Source organism: Tetranychus urticae, chromosome 2 (genome assembly GCF_039701765.1).
Source record: "Tetranychus urticae isolate SD_2017Ah chromosome 2, NJAU_TeUrti_SD_1.0, whole genome shotgun sequence".
NCBI lineage: Eukaryota > Metazoa > Arthropoda > Arachnida > Trombidiformes > Tetranychidae > Tetranychus > Tetranychus urticae.
In genome coordinates this window covers 24698306-24721285 of record NC_142959.1, presented here as the reverse complement: position 1 = coordinate 24721285, position 22980 = coordinate 24698306, and the positions used below count along the sequence as shown (strand labels likewise).

Here is a 22980-nt window from a genome sequence, read left to right as displayed (position 1 = left end):
TTTATCAACAAACCTTTTACCATTCCTTTCATTTGCTTGATTCATTTGGAAACTCATTTATTCCATCAACTTTTTTTTCGTTCCCAACTTGAATCCATTTTTCAAATTTTGCTCACTTTTTCATTCCATTTTCTGTTTCATCTTCAGGTAACGTGATGATTGAAGATGAAATTTGACTTTAAATTTTTCGCATTTTTCCAATTTCATTTTCAGGTTCTGCTCTGATAACTTTCCTATCATGTCTATAAGTTTTCCTGAATTATTCCAAAGTATAGCAAACTCTTTCTTCTTCGTCTTCCTTTGTGATGATCATGATGACGATGAATATGAGCAAGATGATGTTGTTGGTGTTGATGATGGTGTGTTGCATTGTTGTTCAGTGAAATGTACAAAAGTAAGTAAAGGTAAGATCCTAATCTGCAAATAATGGACTCCAATGGCGAGGTTATTTTATGTCAAGGGGAGAAGAAAAAAGAATACAGAAAAGAAGTGAATTTATCTCTTGGTTAAAGTGAAAAATTCATTTTTTATCTTCATATTTCATCAGGAAAGTTGAACAAATAGACAAAATGTAAGGAAGGTTGTAAAGGAAAGAGAAGAGAAGAAGAAAATGAAAGAAAAAGTAATTTTATTTGGAAAGTTTCAAGATTTGATTTTGAAACATTTTTTCTTCAAATTTTGGTTTACTTTGCTTGGTGGTTAGGGTTTACAAAAGATTCAAGTTACAATTCAACTTGAAAATTCAATTGGCATTGCAAATGGTAAATCTATTAATGAATTGAATTTTTGGAGAATAGCAAATCCATTGCAAGACTTTGGTCATTTGGGATAATTTTCAATGGTCAAGTAAAATTTAAATCTTTATTGCTGTCAAGTACATTAGACTTGAAAAGCTTTTCTCATTTTTACTTTAATATTTATGGTTTTTAGGTGAACTTTGTTGCAAATGCTTTCTGACCAAACTTCAAGGTAAAGAGCAAACTGAATCTAGACAATTAATGGTTAAAATTAATCAAGATGCATTAAGATGATTAATGAATTCGAGACGAAAAGAACAACTTTTTCGAGTAAACAACTTGCAACTAAAAGACTCTTGATCAGTAAAAACAAAAAGAATCAGTAATTAAAAATTTCTAGAACAAAATTGTATGCTTTTCTATGAAATTTGTTACGTTTAAAACGCAAATCTTTCGGCAAATTGCAACTTGTTTATTACAGAATCAATTTTAAACTAATTTATAATACAAATGAATTTGCCTTTAAACTAAACAAACTTTTTACTGCTCGATAGTTTACCAGTTGATTTCATTACATTTGATGGTCATCTGTTTAGCTGAATGGAAATGGGTCAATGATAGTGTCTAGTGCGTCTCCTTAGCATCCAGATCACGATTAGTTCACACTGACTGCTCATTGTAAAGTGGCTCAACTATGAAGAGTCTGTTGATAGCAAACGGCCAATGGAAGCACAACGGTTAACCTAACGTTTACACAGACCAATGACTACACCAAGTCACGTCTTGGTCAATGAGCTGACAAAAGACGGACGCTATTCATGTGGATAACTTCTGGTCAAGTTTAAATTGAAAGTTTAAAGGAAATATTTGACATTAGTAGACAATCAAATCAATTGTGGAAGCAAAGGTTTGCAAAAGGAACGAATGGAAAAGATAATCAAAACTTTTCTGCATTTCCTCAAATTCCAAGTCATGTTTTCTGCATCCATTTGAAAACCTTTTCCTGACACCTTTTCAAGTTTTATATTCAAATTTTTGACATGATACAGTCAAGTTGCCAGTCAAGTGAGTGGGAAAAAAGAAACAGAAAATAGTCGAAAACTTTTCACTTTTTTTCTCTCTTCCCTGAAACCAATACATTCTCAAGTTTCAATAAATCAGAACCAGATTTTTTGTCTACATCGAGAGCTGCAAAAAAGGTATAATCAGTTGAAAGCTGAAAAAAGGAAAAGAATGAAAGAAAAGGAGAAAAGTTGAGGTTGAAAAAATTGCTAAAAAAAGTGCAACTTGAGGTTTGATTTGATGAATAATGTACAAGAAAGAGGAAGAAAAAAAGAAGTAAACGATGATGAAGAAAGTAGACCGGCAAGAAGAGTAAAGAAGCTTTGATGACAGAAAATTATGAGTTGGTTGAATAGCGAATAAAGTTGATCCATGAAAAGGCCAGAAGCAGAGAAGAAAAAAGACCTTTTTTAGACCAAAAAAGGCGAAAGTAACAGCAAAAAAGAGTTGAGTTTACTTTTGTAGTTTTTTTTGTAGAGTCAATTGAAAATAACAAAGTCTTCTTTTGCTTTCTCTCTTCCACACAATTTCATATGACAAACGATGAAAACTTGGTGATGATTCCCTTTTCTCATCATTTTATCTACTTTATATCTTACAATTTATCTAATAACGGAGTATGAAAAGAGAGAAAAGAAGAGAAAATGAATGGAACAAATTCAGGGTGAAAATAGAACGGAATTTATCCGGAAACTTTACTACTTAATGAGCATGTTGACTGTTGACAATCGATAAGCAAAAGACGCAAAGTTGCCTGGAAATCGAACGCTTTTTGGAGTTGCAAATGACCCCATGTTTAGTTCATAACGAAACAAAGATTATCCTGAAGAATGGATTGGGTTGATTCATTGTTCGTCTATTGGATGCAAGTGACTTGATTGTTGCTGATCAAAGCTATAATCAACTTTCATCTTCTCAAGAATAATGGTTAACACCATGATAAGTGAGACAGTAATCAAGAAGAACCAGAAATTTTGGACAGAAGAAGAAGAGAAATGTTTCGATGAAAAAAAGTGCAAAATTGTACCAACTCATTTCAAGCTTTATTAACCTTTTCACTTTTTTGGTTCAGTGTTACACTTTTTTCCCTCCCTTCGATTACTATTATCATTATTGTTATTATCAATGAAGTTATCAATGAAGTTATCAATGAGAATGATGGTCATCATGAGATAATAATCATTATGGTCAAGTTTAGAGTGAGACCGATCTTTGCTTTACCAACCTTTTACAACATTGGTTAACCAATTGGTTTGCTTGACTTGAGTTATTCAACATTTAGTCACTTTTTTCATAAAACTTTCAATTCCAACCATTTTCTTCAACTTCTTTTTTCTCAGCTTGTCTTTTTGCTTGGAGTTTATTGTTGCTCTTGAAATTGATAACTTGTTTAGCAATTGGCAGTTTCTAATAACTGGTAATAAAAAAGCGAACCAACAATGAAAATGGTTCAATGGAAAAGGTCAAAGCTTATTAACTGATTAACCTGGCGATGTTTCCCTTTCCCTTTAGTTTTTTAACATTTCCTCCCTCTAAAACGTTGTGATATAATCATCATGACAAATTCAATTAGATTCAGTAAAGTGAATCAATTCATCGTCATTCGTCCCTCACTTTATAATCTCTTTTGGCCTTTTTACTAGCTATCCTCGGTTACTTGGAGAACTTCTCTCTCTCTCCATTTTATTGACTTTATCAACTTTTGATTGTTTTTCAATCCTTTTCTTCACTTCTTCAATATCCACTTCTGTCATTAGTTTATAATCAATATTGAACTGTAAATTATTTTGCTGGGTAAACAGCAAACAATTGGTTTTGTCAAGACTTCACTGACCTGTGATAATCTCAATTACATGAAGAGAGTAAATTCGAAGAGAACGAAAAGCTGAAAATTTATTTTTTAAATAACCTTCTATTCTTGTAATGTAATCGATAAATTATTATACTCTTTACTCCGTGAGAAACAGTCAAATGATAGTGCCAAAGCTTTGGTAAATACAACATAGAAAATAGAGTTTTACCTTGTTTTTGGTATCTTTGCGCATTAAAAGCTGCTTTGATTAAAAAAATACAGTCGTTTATGAAAGATTATGAAAGGTATCACAAAAAATAATGAGTGTTGGATGAAAAAAATCCTTATCCTACTGATGATGCTGGTCAATTTGATTGTGATACCTTTCAACATCTTTAATATAAACGACTGTATTTTTTGAATTAAAGTTACTTCTAATGCGCAAAGATACCAAAAACATAACTTTATTTTGTGTGCTTTATTATTAGAATGGGAAAAAGGCTGTTGAAGACCCAAAAGAAGCAGTTAACTGGGAGTTGAACAGGGAGTTAATGAAGGTAAAGATGATGGGAATGATTGAGGGGTAAAAGTGGCACGCGATTTTGGATGATGCTGGGCAACTATGGAAACGCGAATAAAGAAATGTCGAGTTTGCGTCAAGAGAAGCTCGAGATTTTGTTGGTTTCCTTGGAAATGAACAGTTTAGTGGTTGCGATAATAGTGTACATGTTAATGTTTAACAAAAGGTTCGAGTTTGCGTCGAGTTGAGCTTCGCTGATTTATTGTACACACACACACACACACATACATACACATTTGACTCTCTCTATTTCTCTCTGAGTTTCTTCTTTTTTTTACCTGGTTTCGGTTCTTCTCTTTTTACTCAAGTCCGGTTTATTTAGTTTATTGCCTTTTGAAAGCCACGCGATCAGTTTTTAGTTATGAACGAAATGGATTCCTCTTCAGTTTCATCTTTATCCCAACAAAATGGCAACTCAATGCACAATGATCCAGCCTCATCGCCAGGTTCTCAGGATGGCTCGGAAGATTCAAAGACAAACCTGATTGTCAACTATCTACCTCAAACAATGACCCAAGAAGATATTAGAGGTCTATTTGCTTCCATCGGTGAAGTTGAATCATGTAAATTGATTCGAGATAAAGTTACTGGTCAATCACTAGGCTATGGGTTTGTCAATTATGTTAGATCGGATGACGCGGAAAAGGCCATCAACACTCTTAACGGACTAAGGCTTCAAAATAAGACAATAAAGGTAAGTCAAAAGAAACCAATTAAACTAGAAAATTCAATTTTAAAATCAACTGACAATCCAAAAGCCGAAATCCCTCAAACAGCAAAACCTTCCTTTCAACATTTTTCCCTGTCTTTTCACCATTCTTTCCCAATCCAAATTAACATTAAACATTCATTGACATTTACCAACTCGCTTGACAATATTATCGCAAGAGTAGTTCAGACTTTTCAGAAAATCTTTTTCTTTCATTTCAACAATCATCACAATTAACAACTGACTGATTAACCCACGGCAAAATAGAGTTGACTGTTTAATATCTTGCTTTAGCTTGAAGCCAATCCAAATAAGTGACAATAATTGTAATGTTAATTTGAACCTTTGTTTTGGTTTGTATCCATTTTGATTGATGAAATTGCATTTAAAGTGATAATTAAAATGGGATAAAAATGAATCACAATGAATGCAATGCAACAAAAAAAAACTCAAACTGTAATATTCAAAGAAAAGGTGCAAATAATACATTTTTCATTTCTTTTGTTCGCTTTCTTTGTATACTTTCTCGTTGTCGACCATTTTCATGCTCATGTCATTTCTCGAGAAAACGCGTGTCAAACTGCGCATTACACTCTTTCATCTTCCTTATCTTCCCAATCTTCCCAAAATGTTATCTTCACTTTTGTATTGCACGTAAAATTTACAATAAACTTTCTCTCTCACTCACCCATTTTACATCCCTTGTTCAAGTTAGACATACAAAAAACATAACAAAGTTACGGTCAACACGAGCTGCTTTCATCAACACACTCTTTTTAATACTTGCCAATCGATTTAAACAGTTGAAAAGGCTTCCCCACCAAAGACGTACTTTTGATCGCACTCTTTATCCTCCTTCTCCTCCTCCTCCTCCTAATCATCTTTCACTTTTCTTCAATCAATACAGTCTATGATCCAACAAAACAGATTTACAATTTTATGTATCCTTTCCATCACTTCTTTCATCCTCTTTCTTCCTCTACTTGTTGGTTATCTTTTTTTTGGGTTAAACTGTAAATTCAATTGTTCATCTTGCAAAGCTTTACCAACTTTTACCCCTAAAATGCTTCTTCACTGTTTAATCTTTAAACACTCAAACTTGAATTTCAAAAATTGTAAAGATTGTAAATCGGTTATAAAGGGTAAACATTGTGTATTGAAAAGGAACGAGGTGAAATGGTTATTCAGATTCAATGTCACCCTATCAACAGGGAAAATGCGAGTTTACCATTTTTATAGACAATAATTTTTTGGTTAATCAGGAATACAAAAAAAACATTTGATTTTGCCTTCAAATCAATACAGCTTGAAAGGCAATCTATAAAATTAGTTTTCAACTGTTGGGATGAAAAAATTGATTGTTTCAATTAAAGTGATCAAGTTATGAAAAAGAGTTGCCAAGCAAACGTTTTTTCAATTTCATTTTCATTTTCAATTTTTTGTGGGGAAAAAAACATTTTCTGATTGTAATGTCAATTTTGAATCACAGGTTGATTTTTAGTTGCATGGTTGCCTTTTAATTTCACAATGCAATTGAATTATGTAAATTTCAAAGCACAATTTTAACACACTACACCAGACTCAGGTTTCAAAGTTGATTTTAAAATTGAATATTTGAATCAAATTGTAAATTGTTGCTTGGTTATCAGAGAACAACAATAAATGTTCTTGATGAGATTATTTTCATTTGTTGCCTGCTTTTCAAAAATAAAAAACGCATTTTGTTGCTTTATTGCGAATATGTACAAAGAGCATTCGCATTGTACTGCATTTGTTAACATGTTTTCCTTGCCGTTCTCTCATGATAATGGATAAAATTTCAATTTTTGTTTCCATTTTTTCCCAATTTTATCAGGTTTCCTTTGCCAGACCAAGCAGTGAAGCCATAAAAGGAGCCAATCTCTATGTTAGCGGTTTACCTAAAGCCATGACACAACAGGAATTAGAACAACTATTTGCACCGCATGGACGAATAATAACATCACGAATACTCTGTGACAATATTACAGGTAACATGGCGAATAAATGATAACTTGGCGACCGACTGGCAACAGTGAAAATTGGTGGACTAACTTTGATTTCTCTTTTGTTTTTTTTTCTTTAATATTATCCGTTGACCATTGGAATAACCATCACCATGTTGACGTTGCAAACAAATTGAAATGTACCAAAGGAGTTGGTTTCGTGCGATTTGACCAAAGAATAGAAGCTGAGAGAGCCATTAAGCATCTCCATAATACCATTCCAGAAGGAAGCAGCGAACCGATAACTGTTAAATTTGCCAATAATCCAAGCAATAATGCCAAGGCCCTTGCTCCTCTGGCTGCATATCTTTCACCTCAACGGCGCTTTGGTGGCCCCATTCACCATCCAGCAAACCGGTTCAGGTACATTCCTCTGTCACCAATCTCCAGGTATGCGGTAAAAATCCAAATTTCATTCAACAAAACAAACAAAGTGATACGCAAACATTATGACATTCATGGATAAGAATCTCGACCCCAATGGGCCTCGCTTCTTAACCATGAATATCTCCAATAAAGTGTCTCTATTATCATTATATTATCATTGTTATATCAATATTTTAGTATCAATATTGTTTCTTTCATTTTTCCATTGTAATAGATTGAACTTAAGGTGGATCCGGTTAAAAACAAAATAAGATAATCTTGAGTTCTTAGTTGAAACTTGATTTAATCTTACGCATTTTCAACATCATCTAAAACAATATCTAATGTTAATCGTATAAAACCGTAATCTCAGGTAATCATGTAAAATTGGGCTTTTCATCATCAGGGCTTTTCTTTTCCAAGAAACGAATAATCTTGATTTGAAATGACTTGCTGCAAAATGAAAAGGCCAGATGATGATCAATATTTCATAAGTTTAAATTTCAACTTATTAACCGGATTCACCTTTGATCAAAAATATTATTAATGAATTTTGGTTTTTTACTCATTATGACCAGCATCAAAAACATTTGTGTTTCACACACAACCCTTTTCTTTTCATCAACATGACATTCTGGTGATGGGTGACATCTTTTTTTTCTTCTTCTTCCTTTTAATTTAATTTTCCATGTCCCTGATTTATTTTAACCTGCTGCTTAAAATTAACTTGCTAATCAAATTTAGCAGCAAAAAATGACCCAAAATTAACAAGATAAACCAAGACCATTTGTATTATTTATAGTGTATATATTTGGTTTTGTTTGTTACAATTTAGTTTTGTTTCAGTTGCCTTTGTCTTCCCTTTTGTTTGGTTATCATTGTTTTTGGTTAATTTAGTTAGTTGAGTTAATTAAACAACAAACCTAAACATCTCTCAACCACCCAAATGTTCAAAATACAGCTGCGAAAATGGAGTTAGACCTGGATATCATATCTTTGATAACGCATCGTTTGTTATCCAAGCACATCGAAAGTCATTTTTTTGGGATAAATTACGCACGATTCATGCCTCATAACCAATGAGTCTTGATATGTTGATTAGGAAAAAACAATTATCTAAAAAATTGACCATCGATATGCTTGGGTACCAAACGGTACGTCAAAGATAGGGTATCGAGGTGTAACTCCATTTTTGCAGCTGTATGGCCCATTATATCAATTATGTTTAAACGCATATGAAAACTATGTTTTTACATGAAAGTCAGTGTTGAAAAGACAATGTTAAAATAGCAAACAAAAAGGCAAAGATTTGAAGTAATTAGATCGATGGAAGACTCCAGGCAATCTGGTTCTATTATTGATTATTTCAAGAAATTAAGATTTATTAGCTCTTAGAGTAGATTTAACAAGTTAACAGTAACAAGAGATGCTAATAAATCAGCCTGAAAAACCAAATATATCATATAACTCTGCAGCTTACACTCTCACTATCCCATCTTAATTGCAATGAACCACTCAAATTGATCTTTAGTAACCAATAATTAACTCTGTCCATTTCTTGTTGACCTCTCTTCCTCTCTCTCTCTCTCTCTCTCTTTTTACTTGAATTTGATTATATTTAATAGATATTCCCCGTTAGCTGGAGATCTTCTTGCAAACCCACTTTTAGCCACAAACGCCGTTAATGGAACTGGTTGGTGTTTATTTGTATACAATCTTGCTCCCGATACCGAGGAGAACCTCTTATGGCAATTATTTGGTCCTTTCGGTGCTGTCCAAAGTGTTAAAGTAATTCGTGATCTTCAAACAAACAAATGTAAAGGTTTTGGCTTTGTCACCATGACAAATTACGATGAAGCCTTGGTTGCCATTCAAAGCCTCAACGGTTATACTTTGGGCAATAGAGTACTCCAAGTCTCGTTTAAGACAAGCAAAAGTAAATGTTAAGTTTACGGATTTAATAGGAGATATCATGGAAGGAGGAAAGAATGAAGAAGAAGAAGAAGAAGAAGAAGAGAAAAGGAAAAACAAATGAAAGAAAGAAGCTAAATAATAGAATGGAGAAGAAAATGAAAATTATTGCAACCAAATAACAAAACAAAATAGAGATATAAAAAAGAGAATTTTTTTATGATAAAAGAAAGAAAAAAAAAGATAAAACTAATCGGAAATTGATAATATTGAGACAAAGCATGAGAAGATTAAAGATGGAAACAGGAGAGAGAAATGAGAACAGATTGGAAAGCCCATCCGAATGATAAGGATGCTTCACGTTAAATAGTCTTTCATGGAAGCAGAATTATATTTCGTCTAGTCTTGAATTTGGTATTTCCTTAATTATGTAAAGACTCATTGCCTCCACCAAACCTAATCCAATCAACCTTCACTTTTCTCCCCAAAACTTCAACCCATCATGTTTCATAAGCAAACTCTTAAGGAAAAACAGAGGAAAAACAATCGGAAACAGGAAATTGGACAAACACACACAAAAAAAAACAAAAACGATTCATGTTATCATTCTGTGTATTCAAAGTGAACTTCGTGTTTCATCTTACGATACATCTGCATCAGTAACTCAACTGAATGGTGCCAACTCTGTTAATGGGAAGACAATGTTTTTTTTACCTTACATCTCTAATAGTTAACTCTTCATTTATCATTCCTGACAAATCATCAATTCCCTCTCATCGACATCAACTTTCATCAGTTTCTGTTTTTTAATCCTCCAAATGTCACTCGTTTTGGTCAAAATCTTAGCCGCTTGTAGAGAAACAAAATTTAGAGACAATTTCATCTATCGTTTGCGCCAAGTTTACCTCTCAAACTATCAACATTTTGCTTGGCTAAATGTGTCTTCAAAAGGTTAACAAGATAAAGAGTGAAATTACAAGCCAACAAAAGAGTTAAAAACTCATCTCAGTCTGGATTGTTGTTAAAATGTTGTGAACTTGAACCAGCATTTGCAATGGAAAGAGAAAGCTAATTGATATTCATTCCAGGATTTCATGTTAAACCTGATTCTCGGATTTACAGTGACAACTCATCAAAAGTTGGAGTAAAACAAGAGACGGAACCAAGAAGGAATTAAGATGCAGATAATGTTGAAGCAAGAAATGTTTGCATTTTTCAATCTATTCAACCTAAAATTCCAGATATTTACATCACTTATTGTTATTACAAATTGCCATCTTCCTTTGTTGAATCTTCAATCTTCTTGTTCTATCATCGAGCCTTCATGGTGCTTGCCTTTTCCTCCAACAAACCCGAGGAGAAAAGAGAGAAACAAAAAAAAAGATAAAAAGCAAAAGCAAGGAAAAACAACAAAAGAGGCGAAAAAAAACTAACATCTGCCAGAGGAACAGTTGACTATCAAATAAATTTGATTATAAGCCACTTTTACTTTCATCTTCACGATGATGATGTTACTCAGGTTTTACAGTCTCTACTCGCTACCAGTGTGTTATATGTGTTAACAGGAAAGGATCCAGAAGATCAAGAAGCCTACTCTTGAGAGGAATCATGAAAGCAAAAACATTATATTGAACCATCTCACAAACATGAAAAAAAGTAACATCATCTACAGGAGAAAGAAACTGAGGATGAAAAGGCAAGACTGACCAAGGGAAATAAGAGAAAATTGGTAACCATAGAGATATCATTTTCCATTATAACTTTCATCATCATCATCATCATCTTTATCCCCATTTTTACCTTTGCTTACGCATCCTCTTTCACCCGTATCCCTCTTCATCTTCCCTTTCACCTTCCCTTCCTCTTCCCTACTTTTATGAAGTTACCCTTATTTGCCTGTGAATCACGTCCATGAACAAAAAAAAAGATAATTCATGGACGTGAATACCTTTTTACTCTTTTTTTTTGTCTGTCATTCTTTGTCCTCTTTCCTCCTTCCATCTCTTATCTTTCCTTCAATGATGATGCCAGTTATCCTTACCTTTCTCTAGTTCATAAAGAAGATGGTGAAGGATGATGAGCATGAAAATATCATGAACACACTGAGCAAATCACTTGATCATCAACCTTTTCCAGATGATAAAAGAGGTAGAAATATTTTCCCTGTAAAAATGAGACAAATCTAGGAAGATGGCTAAAGATTTGGTGAGAAACAGTAAAACCATCCAAGAGAAAGAATGAAAATGATGATGATATGATGATGATAGGAGGAGGTGAAGGAAGATGAAAGGCAATATCAAATATTATATCAAATATTATATCAAGTATTATAGTAATATATAAATAGAGTGGATGATCAATGTTACTAATTGAGCCTTTAAGGCATCTTTATGAAAAATACATTGAAACTGTATCCATCATTGTGATTGTAAAATGATTGTGTTGGCAAAGGAAAACAAAAGCAAAATGGAAACACAACAAAAACTTGTTGAATCAGTATTGATATAATTTTATCCTTTGCCTTTAATGATATTCATTCAATTGATACTGTCAACCATTCTCCCAATCATTTTACTATTTACATTTACTGTTTACTGGGTAAAATGCAAGCAAATCCATTCACAAAGGATATCATTTTACGACTTGATTTCATCCCTTTCTTTTCCAACCTCATCATCATGCAACCAGAAATCTGTTTCACTAAATCTGATGGGAATCATTGTCATCACCCCTCTTCCTGGTGATAAAAGCTCAAACTTGTTCAACTATTATCAATAGTTAAACATATTTCATTTGCACTTGCAAAGACAGCTTGATCCTTAGCAATTTCAATTCAAGACACATTTTTGTCTGAATTGCGTGTTAAAGGATCAACTTGATAGTTACATTTTTCACAAAATTCATTTCTAATCAACATTCTATTAACCATTTCAATCCTTCCCAATGTATCAGCTTGATCACAATTTGGTTGATTAAGAAGCCAAGTATACTGTTAACAGTATATTGAAACAACACTAACCTCAACCCATTAATATGAATCTAGATCTAGTCAGCAACTCTACGATTGTATGTAAATACAGGTTAGTTTTAATCAAGATACAAGCTAACTCAATTTATCCAATTTACATCTAATGAGTGTTTGCATAAAAAGGTGGAAATCACAGTCAATAACACTTTAGTCCATTTGGGTTGGCATTTCCTAGTTGAACCTAATTTTTAGGTAAAGTTATCTGTTTTAAGAAGACTGTTTCAAGCCAATTATGCTTGTATTAATAAGCATAATAGACTTGGAGTTATTTTGCATTAAATTGTTGAGACTTGACTCGCAATTTCACTTACAGTTGATCAAATTATGATAAATTTTTGTTCCATTTTTACTGCAACATTTGAAAGGACATTTATAGCCATTCAAACTGATGAAGACTTGAAAATTTAACGACGACGTCCAACAAAAAGGTCAATGTTCAGTTTTCAAGTTGCCATGAAATTTTCAACTCATTTTCAGCATCATTGAAAGTTGCTAGTTTCAAATTGCAATTAACAACTTAATCTTTTTACCTTTGCTAAAATTGTACCAATTTTTTCCTTCCTACTAAAGCTCATTGTCTTCCTGTTCAATTCAAGAGTAATCATTGTTAATTTACCTGTTTGTAATACAATTTGAATTGAAATACAATCAGGAACACAAATTGAACCGAGTAATCTTTACATTGAGAAAGGTTGAACAAGCAAACAACAATGTAATTAACATTAAAAAATCAGTATATTTTGTTAATTTGTGTGCTTGTGAGATGCTATTCTCATAACATGTAATTAAACATAATTAGCATCAATTTTGTTGCAAGAAAAAAATTGATTAACATCTTTGATCAATTGAAAGGCAAGAAACCCAAGAAAAGAGGAGGATAAAAATCAGCAAATCTAGTAATTAAGTTGAAAGGTTATTTAATAATCTTGCCTTTTACTCTGAATTTTGCTTTAATTACAGCATAATCCAGATTAAATCAATTAAACAAAATAGCATGATTGATTGAACACATAACAAAAACATTGGTTTGCAGTGAAACTTGAATGTAATTTGATTTACAAAATCAACTTCAAGTGAAACTTCAAATTCAAAGGCCATTCACAAAGGTGCTAATCTCATTGATTAAGGTTAATTTTTTTCTTCAATCGACATTTATCAGCATCATTTTCATTCTGAAAATTACTTTTGATTAACTCATTACTAGATTATTGTCTCTATTATTACATGTATCATCATCATTCTCATCATCAACATCATTCAGTTTTTACACCACGATTCAGTTTCTCAGTTTATCTCTTGGATTTTCTTGTTTCTCTCAAATGTCAACTCAACATTTAACATTATAAATGTCAATAGGAATGATTTGTCATCTTCATCATCTTCTTCTTCCTCTTCCTTTCAACCCAAAAATTTAAACTCTAAATCAATTTTTAGTTTAATTTTCCCTCTCTTCCCATTTGATTGGCAGCCATTGGTTGCTAAGCCAACAAGCAGTTACAATGAAAGTGAATCAATCCTTCGATTAACCATTATTTATAATAATATCTTCAATCAATTGCTGGTGAATCCTTATTTTTTATTTAACAGTTCTGTTCAGCAACATCAATAACAACCAACATCATCGTCTACAACATCATCATCATTACCATCAACAACAACATCAATTTAATCATAGATGATACAAAAATTGCCAGCAAAATGAAACACAAGAAAGTGAAAATTGAAGACACACCAAAAGAATGGCAACTCAGAATTGAACCGTTTCGATGTTTTTCCTTTGTTTTTCCTTTACCATTCCAACTCTTCTCATCATTTCCATTCTTCGTACATCATCATCATCTTCATCATCCTCACTTCCCTTTCCTCAACCCTCTTTCCCTTCTTAAATAAGCTTTCCATTTTATCGATTAATCGATTTCGATTGGTTTTGAGTGGATTTTTGTCTTTTTATCTTCTACACAAACTCACACAACTCAACAACATCAGCAAACCTTGAGCATCCTTTTCACTGCTTATCCTTTTTCATCCTCATTTCTTCCTTCTTACATCGTCAGAAAACAAAAAAATATCAATTGTGTTTCTTCAATTTTACTCCTTTTGTTTCTCCTTTTACCAAAAAACAACAACCAAGCCAAACAAACGTCTTAAGAAGATATTTATCTCTTAATTTAATTCATTCTAGTCCTTTTTTCCCCCCTCTCTTCACATAATATTATTACTTATATCTTATTATGATTATGATTATATTTCGTCTTATTATTATTAGTATATCATTCTTTGATCACTTTTTATCCCAATCCTTTTCATCCAATAACCAAATGTTTGCTTTTTACTCAACTCATCATTTCAACTTTTTTTCCCAAATGTTATTGATATTTGAGTGCGTAACAACAACCAACAACACAATGTAATACCCATTTTTTCCGTATTTCAGTTAATCAACAATTATCAATTCCTCTTGTTTATCAATAATTTTAATTTAACATTTTATTTGTCTTGCTATTATGATTATTATTCATTCCTAATTATATTATGATTATTATATGTTTCATTTGAAAGTGGAAAACAAATTTAACCCAAAAAAAACACAAATACATATGTTCGTATTTAAAAACAATTGGTATTATGAGTATTATTATTATTATTATTATGATTATTATTATTGAGTATTGATCAGTTTGACGATTATCTTGATTGGGGCCAAGACGAAGATGCACATTCTTATGTTATCCTTTCCTCTCTTCCTCCATCTTCTGAACATTTTCTCTCTATCATGATGAACTTCAATACAGGGTGTTAAGGAAACTCATGTGAGGGAAAAAATCATTTCCCTTGCGCATTAAACCCATTTTCTGATGTTATGGTAAGCCGCTATTCCTAAGCGCATTTTGATACTCTGCCTCACACGAACTTGACACCCTGTACAGTGAAGTACCAGTAATTGCGACTAAATTTATATAAGACCATAGGTTGTTCAATATTTGAATAAATGTGATCATGTCTCGGCGTTTTTTTAACATAAAATTCAAAAAATTAGAAACTCTTTCAATTGTTGACCACAAAATCTGGTCAAAAGAAGATTTTGAACAAAACTATTTAGATTTGTTGAAATTAATTTTACTAATTAGAAAACATTTGCACGTAAAATAGCTTCTCTGCTATTTAAAGAGAGTCACAATTACTGTACCTGACTGTAATGAAATAACACACAAAATACTGGCTCAAAAGGCGTACTGTTAACCAAAAGTCAACCCAACAGTTAACAGTGAAACCAGAAAATTTGAAAATGTAAAAGAAACGCCAAAGCAAACCCAAAAAAAGATCAAACGGTTTACCAGAAAAGGCAAAATCTGGTAAACATCTTTTCGGCTTTTAACCCAATACATCTTGACAGATGACAACCAATGTTATAAAGACGATAATTATGGTGATGATGATTTGATTGAAATTATTATTAATCTAGAGAATCTAACACACATGAATTGGTAAATGGATGAAGATGAAGAGGAATAATGAAGGAGATAAAAAAAAGTGAATTTTATTCTTCTTTTTACCAGAAAACTTTTGTTTCCTTTCAAAAGGCAAAATTAACATTTCAACCCTTTCTTTTCGTCTTCAGTCTTCAGTTTTTTTTTCTTCTTCTACTTCAACATTTCATCTACATTGTCATTTTAATGGTTAATACAATTAGGTTGGCTTCTTCCTAATTCTTATTAGACACACACACACAAAAAAACGAGAAAACATTTTTCAACCCAAAAAAATTAACATTATACTTAAAAAACGTAATTTAATTATATTATGATTATTATTATTCACTTTTCTTTTGCTAAGCCAATTTGCTTGATTACTTTATATATAAAAGCACACAAAACCTGCAAAGCAAGCAAAAAGGATGCCAACAGCTTGACTAACTTGTTAACAGCGTTTACAATTTACTTGGGATTTTACTTGCTACTTCGTCTTATTATTATCATTACGTATTATTATCATTCCTGATCATTATTCTGATTATCATTCTTATGGTTCTATTATTCCTTAAGCGAAACTCAATATTTTAAAATATTTACTAAATTTTTTGCTTGTGTGTGACGTTTTGACTTGATTTTTTCGTAAACAAGAAACTTATAATTTGCTTCAACCACCCGCAAACAACCCACCAAAAAGACCATCGATTAAGAAAACAAAATCTTTCTAACGATTGCCATTGTAATGGTCATCCTTGTCGTCATTCATCATCATCAACATAATCATCGTTAATGTTAACGGCAATGTGTAATGTATGGATCTCGCAACTTGGATGTAAAAAATTTTCCAGAAAAAAAACGATTCCATTCGGATTCCCTTTCCATCTTGATATGCCACTTTGATTACCCTTAGTAAAATTTGAACCATCTTTTTTGTATCCGTAATTGTATATCGAGGTAATCAGAATATTTCTGGAATCAGACAAAAAAAAGAATGAAAATTATTATAAAAATTGATACAAAAAATAGAGATTTAAAAAACGAGAAAAGAACATCAAAAGTAAAAATATAAATAAAGCAAAATTTGACTAATAAATTGTAATAATGAATACTTGTGTTGTCAATGTGAAATTGAAACATTGAACTCCTTTTCACAGCAAATTTGAAACAATTTGAAAAGGCCTAATGAAAAAATATACACAAATTATTGTAAATAACCTGGGGGGTTGGTAACAAGTAAAGGCCAATGTTTTAAATGATAAACTAAATTGTGTCCAATCATTTAACTTTCGCGTCCAATCCTTGAACAATTGATTAAGGCAAACAGCGAGAATATATTATTGATTGAAACCTTTCTTTTTTTATATACCATAAGATTTGATAAATCTTCAATTTGAACAACAATTAGTACAGAATTGGAAATCGATTAAAGGGATTTATCGAGTGAGAGAGCACAATTAATGATTGTGGCTCAGGGATTGGCAAAGGAAAATTGTACCTATCCGATCAATATAATAGATTGCATGTGAGTTTCAATTGATTTGAGGTGATATAAATAGTGAAAAGTTAAATGGATATTGTTTAGATACATCAACAATAAAGTATTGTAACAATAACAGTTTAAAGGCATATTAAGACGGTAGTTAGTTGTTCAAATTTTGCTTTCTGCTTTTGTGGACCTTTGTGGGTTGATTTGTAGTCATTTTGGGTTAGTTGGGTGAATTATTTACAAAAATTGGACTGTCAGCTTAATTTAGGTATTGGGTTTGAACAGCAGATAATTAAAATAACATAGCAACTTAATAAGTTGGTGGTGAGTTTTGTTTTCAACTGCTATCCTTTGAGTCAATATTTTTTTGTGGTGTTCATGGTTGTGTTCAGGAATTGTGGTTATTCTGGTACAATTAGCCAGCCATGTTACCCAGTGCTGCTGCTCGTGCAGCTCGTTCAATGGCAATTTGTTCCCGAGCTTGCTTCTGTGAGACCACAAAATCAATAATAAGGAAAAAGTTCTGTCCCATATGAACCAATGCCTGTGAAAAAGGGAAAAAAGCAAAATTGTTAATTAGAGGTAACACAATAAAAGGTAAAGGGTAGGTATGGGGGAAAGAGGGTTATTCAAGGGAATAAGGTGTTCTAATGATTGCCAGTTATTATTTAAGTTGTAAATGTTTGATCGACCAGTAGTTAAATCGTTTGAAGAGATGTGCTATTTTTAATTAATAAATGTGTTCGTTAATAATGGAGCAACAATATATTGGAAAGGGAGGCAAGACTGTTGACCGAAATGCATGGATGAAATGCTGGATAAATTAACTGAACCTTGAATTAATTAGATTAGTAATGATATTTTGTTCTTCCATAGAATAAAATATTATTTTTAGACAATAAGAGCAATAAAAAGGAGAGACTGATCAATGTTTCACTTGGCTTATTCAACTTGCTGTTTTGATACAAAAGCTTTGAGAGCATCTTTTGTTGTTGTCTCTCCTCTCTTTTCATAGGAAAAAAGCAAACGAACGCAAAAAATATTTCCACCAATAATAATAATAAAAATATATTACTATCAATTTTGTCAACCAAGAATCTCTTCTTGATAGCCTGAAACTAAAAATAAAAAGAGTAATCAGCAAGAAGATAGAGAGGGTTAGAGGTTAACCTTTCCCTGACTTTATAATTAAACAGAGAGTATAAAAGTCCTTTTATGGGTAAAGGATTGGTGAAAACAAATAACCCAAAACTGACAAACACAGAAATTATTAATCTAAATGTACAATAAAAATGGGTTGAAATGGGACCAGTTTATCTCAAGTCAAATCGTGATCCTGAGTTGGTGGAAGGTTAAAGGTTTTCTTTACTTACATGGTAAAAGGAATGTCGACTTAGACCAAACAAATCATAACAATAAAAACCTATGGTGGCTCCGGATATCCTTTGGATAAATATGCGAATCTGATTAGGAAAAGAGAATATTTGAGAAAATGATTTCAAAATGGAGTAACTGGATAATATTGTTGCATGAGATTCAGTGTTAAGGAAAGGGGATGGCCATTGGAATAGTCTGGTACATGAGGGTATTTTCATTCAAGATTATCTACAATGGATAAAATATAAACTTGTAAGTCTAGTCAAAATAAGTTGCAGCTAAAATCGATACACATATTATAAATGTTGTACCAGAAAAAAATATTTTACATCATTTTTATAAGTAAGTAGACAGATTAAAGAGTTTAAAAGATCTAAATTTGACCATTCAATATCAGATAAATGATGCAAAGAGCAAATTTAAAATGGACTAGACTTTTTAGGATAAAAAAGTCTAGTCCATGGTGATTCCAACTTGCAAAGATGAATGAAAATTTTTAGCATCAGATTTAGTTTTGTCCATTTTCACTCAAAAAAATGAGAATGTATTACAAGATTAAAGGGATTGGAATTAGAAAAAAGGTTTTTTACCTGAAGTCTAAGATCGAGAGGATATTTAGCAAAAGATGCTCTCACAGCCCGAAGATATATGTGGTGAACTTCATCTGAAAGTGCGACTCCAATGAGAAACATTCGGGTAAATAGATAGGCAGATTCGAGGTTGAGGGCCCACAGAAGGCCAAGAGCACCCCAGGTTTGCCACATGAAGCAAATTTCGTACATTGTGTAGACGAATATTGTGGGTTGGACAAAAAATGTTATCATCACAATAAGACACCAGTAGCGATTGTAGTGATCTAGTTTCCAGCACAGCGAATCGTGTTCAATCAATATTTGTCTCATCAGTTCAACTACTTTGACATTAGATGTGGGCGACTCACGAGCAGTGATGATGCTCTCTATGTCTTGATTAACTTTATGGAAACGAAGCTGAAAATAGTATCCAAGAATGTCAAACAGATTGATGGTCACATAGATTACACCAGAACAGATGAAAACAAATAGAGTCAATAAAACTCCCCATGCAACAGAGTAATAATCAACTTCTTCGATTCCTCCAGATTTTAACAATGGTGTGTTGTCAAGGTAGATTGAGGCGAATACGATTGATCCGATAACCGTTCGGACGCCAATTATGTATCGACAGCTTGCCATCTTTGAGTGGGCATAACGAGAAAGTGATTCAACAATTTTAATATTGGTTCCAATTTCTTGGGGTAATTTAGTTCCATTAAGCACCTAATTGGAGAGTAACAGTTTTTTGAAAAAAGTAACATTAGTAGATAATACAACAAATGAAACTAAAGAAATTAAAAGACTTGGAGAAACAAATAAATCTGGATTAACAGGAGAAGACAAAAAATTAAACCTGATTTAATGAACAACATAAAGATTTAGATAAACACTAAATAATGACATCAACGGTTGTTTTACTAAAGGGTTTACAAAGGAACCAGTGAAAGTGGTTAAAATGCTTTCACTGTTTTAAGGCACTGTTTTCACTGACAATAAGAAGCAATCAGATTTTAACGCTATTGTCAATCAAAGTTTCAACTTGACTATGACTTATTTTTTCCCAACATAAAGGGTGTCAAGAAAGTAGGGTCTCAGTTTTTAAAGAGCTTCATTTGTTTTCTCGGATTGAAATTTAAGAGGTTTTTTGCACTAATCTGTTTAACTAGATTCTGAGCTTTAGTTTGATACAAATTTTTCCCATTTTGACCTGAAAAATGGCTGAAAAACGTAAAAAAAACGAACTTTTCTATTCTCGTGTTTGCCATTTTTATGTGAAAAGTGGGAAAAATCGCTCAACAACCGCCGCGCATTTTGTATCTGAGGGAATTTCTAGACGATCGATTAACCGAATGATAGTGCGATATGAAAGGACGGGAAGTGACGAATATTGTAAGCTGCCAGGAAGGCCGAGAAGTGCTCTAGAACCTAAGATATTGGAAAAAATCGAAAAATTATTGGATTCAAACCCCAAAATTTCAACTCGAACTGGAGGTAAGAAGCTCAGAATTTCTCATGAATCGTTTTCGAAAGGTAAAAAACAGCTAGGTTTTAAATCATTTGTTAGGCAAAAGGCTCCTAATTATAAAAAAGATCAGAGTAAAAGGTGTAAAAGTGGAGCAAGAAAATTATATAATGAAATGCTTTCAAACAAGATCATTGTGATGGATGATGAGACATATGTTTTTGTAGATCCTGAGCAAATTCCTGGTAAAAAGTTTTATTCGGCTAGAAACAGAGTTTCAGTAACTGATGAAGTAAGATTTAATCCGAAAGAAAAATTTTCTAGTAAATATTTAGTTTGGCAAGCCATAGATAGCTTAGGTAATGTTTCTGACCCTTACATAACTACAGGAACTATTAGGGGAGAAAATTATCTAACAATCCTGAAAGATTATCTTATACCATTTATTAAAAAACACCATAGAATTGAAGATGTAATTTTCTGGCCTGATTTAGCTAGCGCTCATTATCAAAAAGATGTGGTTAAATATTTAGAAAATGAGAAAATAAATTTCGTAGACAAGAAAAGCAATACTCCAAATTTACCTCAAGCGCGACCAATCGAGAAATTCTGGGCTATCTGTAAATCTGAATATGCCAAACGTTCATCAACACCAAAAAGACAATGTGATTTTACCAAAATTTGGAAAAATATAGCAATTAAGGTTGCTCAAAACTCAGGCAAAAACCTAATGGAGAACCTCAAGAAAAAATTACGTAAGGTCTCTCGTGATGGTCCACTTTCTGTATTGAAATGAAAATCTGAATATTTAATAAATAAACTATGTATGTTGAAAAATTGGTCATGATATCTTTTCTTGGAATCAAGTTATGAACAATTTAAATTTGGGACTCTACTTTCTTGACACCCTTTATTTTTGAACAGTGATCCATTAGTCAACAGTTGAATGGTGCCTATCAGTCTAGCCTAACTGTCCGCAACATAAAAAACATTAGGAGACATACTTTACTATCCTTTTAACCAGTTTAATCATTTGAGCTTCTTTATATTGAGTTTCGCTCTTTTAACCCTTCTCCGTGTGTCAATGTAAATCGTTAAAAGTGTCAAAAATGTACAAATAATTGAACTTAATTTACCTTGAAAATTTCAACAAATTCCATATTGTAGGTGTTATTTTTACAAGATCGAGCTCCAACATATAAGATGGCATAAGTGTAAGTCAAATAAAATATAACAACCCAATCAAGGTAAGGATAAGCTTTGTAGCTGTAACCAAGTAGCTTGCGAAAATAATCGTCTTCATACCAGAGGACAAACAAACTGCGAATCAACATGTGTAAAATGAATGCTTTAATTAACATGTGATATATTTTAGCAAATCCGCTTGACTGTTTGCGCTTTTCAACATTGTAGTCATCAAAGTTGAGCGGGAACAAAGCAAAGGGTTTTATAGTTGTCTCAACGTTTATCTTTTCATCAGAAGAAAGTGATTCCGCCATCTTGTTGTTTTTTACTTAAACTTGTTAAATCTGATTATTTTGTCTCTTCTCACAATTTACTTTTTTTTAACCGTCACCAAAAGACAAAACAGACTTACAACAGCTATTGAAGATGATTCAAGAGTTTAAAATCAATTAATCCAACTTTGCAAGTGTCAATGTTTCTTCACAGTGTTGTTACTCCAGACAGTCTTGTCTCTTCCTTGTGCCTTTTTCACCACTTTATTCAACTTTTAGTAATCAACGGTTAAAGGTAAGACGCAAAAGATTAACCTTATTTTCTATTGAAAAATGTAAATTCACTTTTTTCACATTTACTTTGTTTAATCAGTGGAAATTATTGATCAAATGGGTTCTATGCTCATCTATCTTTCTCTTTTTTCACCATTATCTTCATGATTGTCGTCATCGTTTTTTTGTCTCTATCGTATGCAAACTCACGCGATCAAACTATTGTTTCAATGATTGAGAGGGTTGGTTACCTTTCTTATGCCAATATGCTAATTCTAATTTTTTGTTTCTACTTTTTTCTTTTCATTTCAATTTCTTTATAGTTTATTGATTTCATCGAACTTGGTACTTGAGCAATTATTAAAATCTGGATGATGAAAGGTAAGGGCTGAATTGTTTTTAAAAGTCAAAGGAATAAAACCATTGAAATGTTTCCCTGTTTGCTTTCTTATAGGAAATGGTGTAAGAAAAAGGACCTTGGTTTCCATGCTTGTCAATCAATAGTTTCAATCAACATTCAACCTTCTTCCATGGGCAAATTTGTATCAATAAGATGACATGCAGAGACAAATTTTAGACTCAACCACTAACCTCGAAGGCATCATTAAGACTAACTTTCAACTGGATCATGTAATATACGGATCTTTTGTTGCTATTGATGACATTATCGT

General features: G+C 32.3%; 2 protein-coding genes and 1 long non-coding RNA gene across 5 annotated transcripts; 2 read left to right on the top strand and 1 right to left on the bottom strand.

The window, feature by feature from the left end:
• The first annotated feature begins 4407 nt into the window (after positions 1–4407).
• fne (ELAV like RNA binding protein found in neurons) lies at positions 4408–16939 on the top strand. 2 transcript variants are annotated; one of them, XM_015927571.3, is made up of 4 exons: positions 4408–4865; positions 6736–6889; positions 7054–7267; positions 8896–16939. In XM_015927571.3, the coding sequence occupies exons 1-4, from the start codon at positions 4533–4535 to the stop codon at positions 9215–9217; spliced, it is 1023 nt and encodes a 340-aa protein (XP_015783057.1). In that variant the 5' UTR covers positions 4408–4532; the 3' UTR covers positions 9218–16939. The 2 variants fall into 2 exon arrangements, with proteins under 2 accessions (XP_015783057.1, XP_015783056.1); XM_015927570.3 differs by having other exon boundaries at positions 7054–7294.
• LOC107360528 (uncharacterized) lies at positions 15970–22218 on the bottom strand. Its single transcript, XM_015927201.3, has 4 exons — positions 21716–22218; positions 19133–19840; positions 18539–18628; positions 15970–17709 (listed from the first exon to the last, which is right to left on the bottom strand). Exons 1-4 carry the CDS (start codon positions 22076–22078, stop codon positions 17581–17583), a joined length of 1290 nt encoding a protein of 429 aa, XP_015782687.1. The 5' UTR covers positions 22079–22218; the 3' UTR covers positions 15970–17580.
• Positions 21693–22901, top strand: LOC149094180 (uncharacterized). Of its 2 annotated transcripts, XR_016199091.1 has the most exons (4): positions 21693–21826; positions 22251–22331; positions 22633–22690; positions 22764–22901. It is a non-coding gene; the product is annotated as an uncharacterized LOC149094180 (long non-coding RNA). The 2 variants fall into 2 exon arrangements; XR_016199090.1 differs by lacking the exon at positions 21693–21826 and having other exon boundaries at positions 22197–22331.
• The last annotated feature ends 79 nt before the right edge of the window (positions 22902–22980 follow it).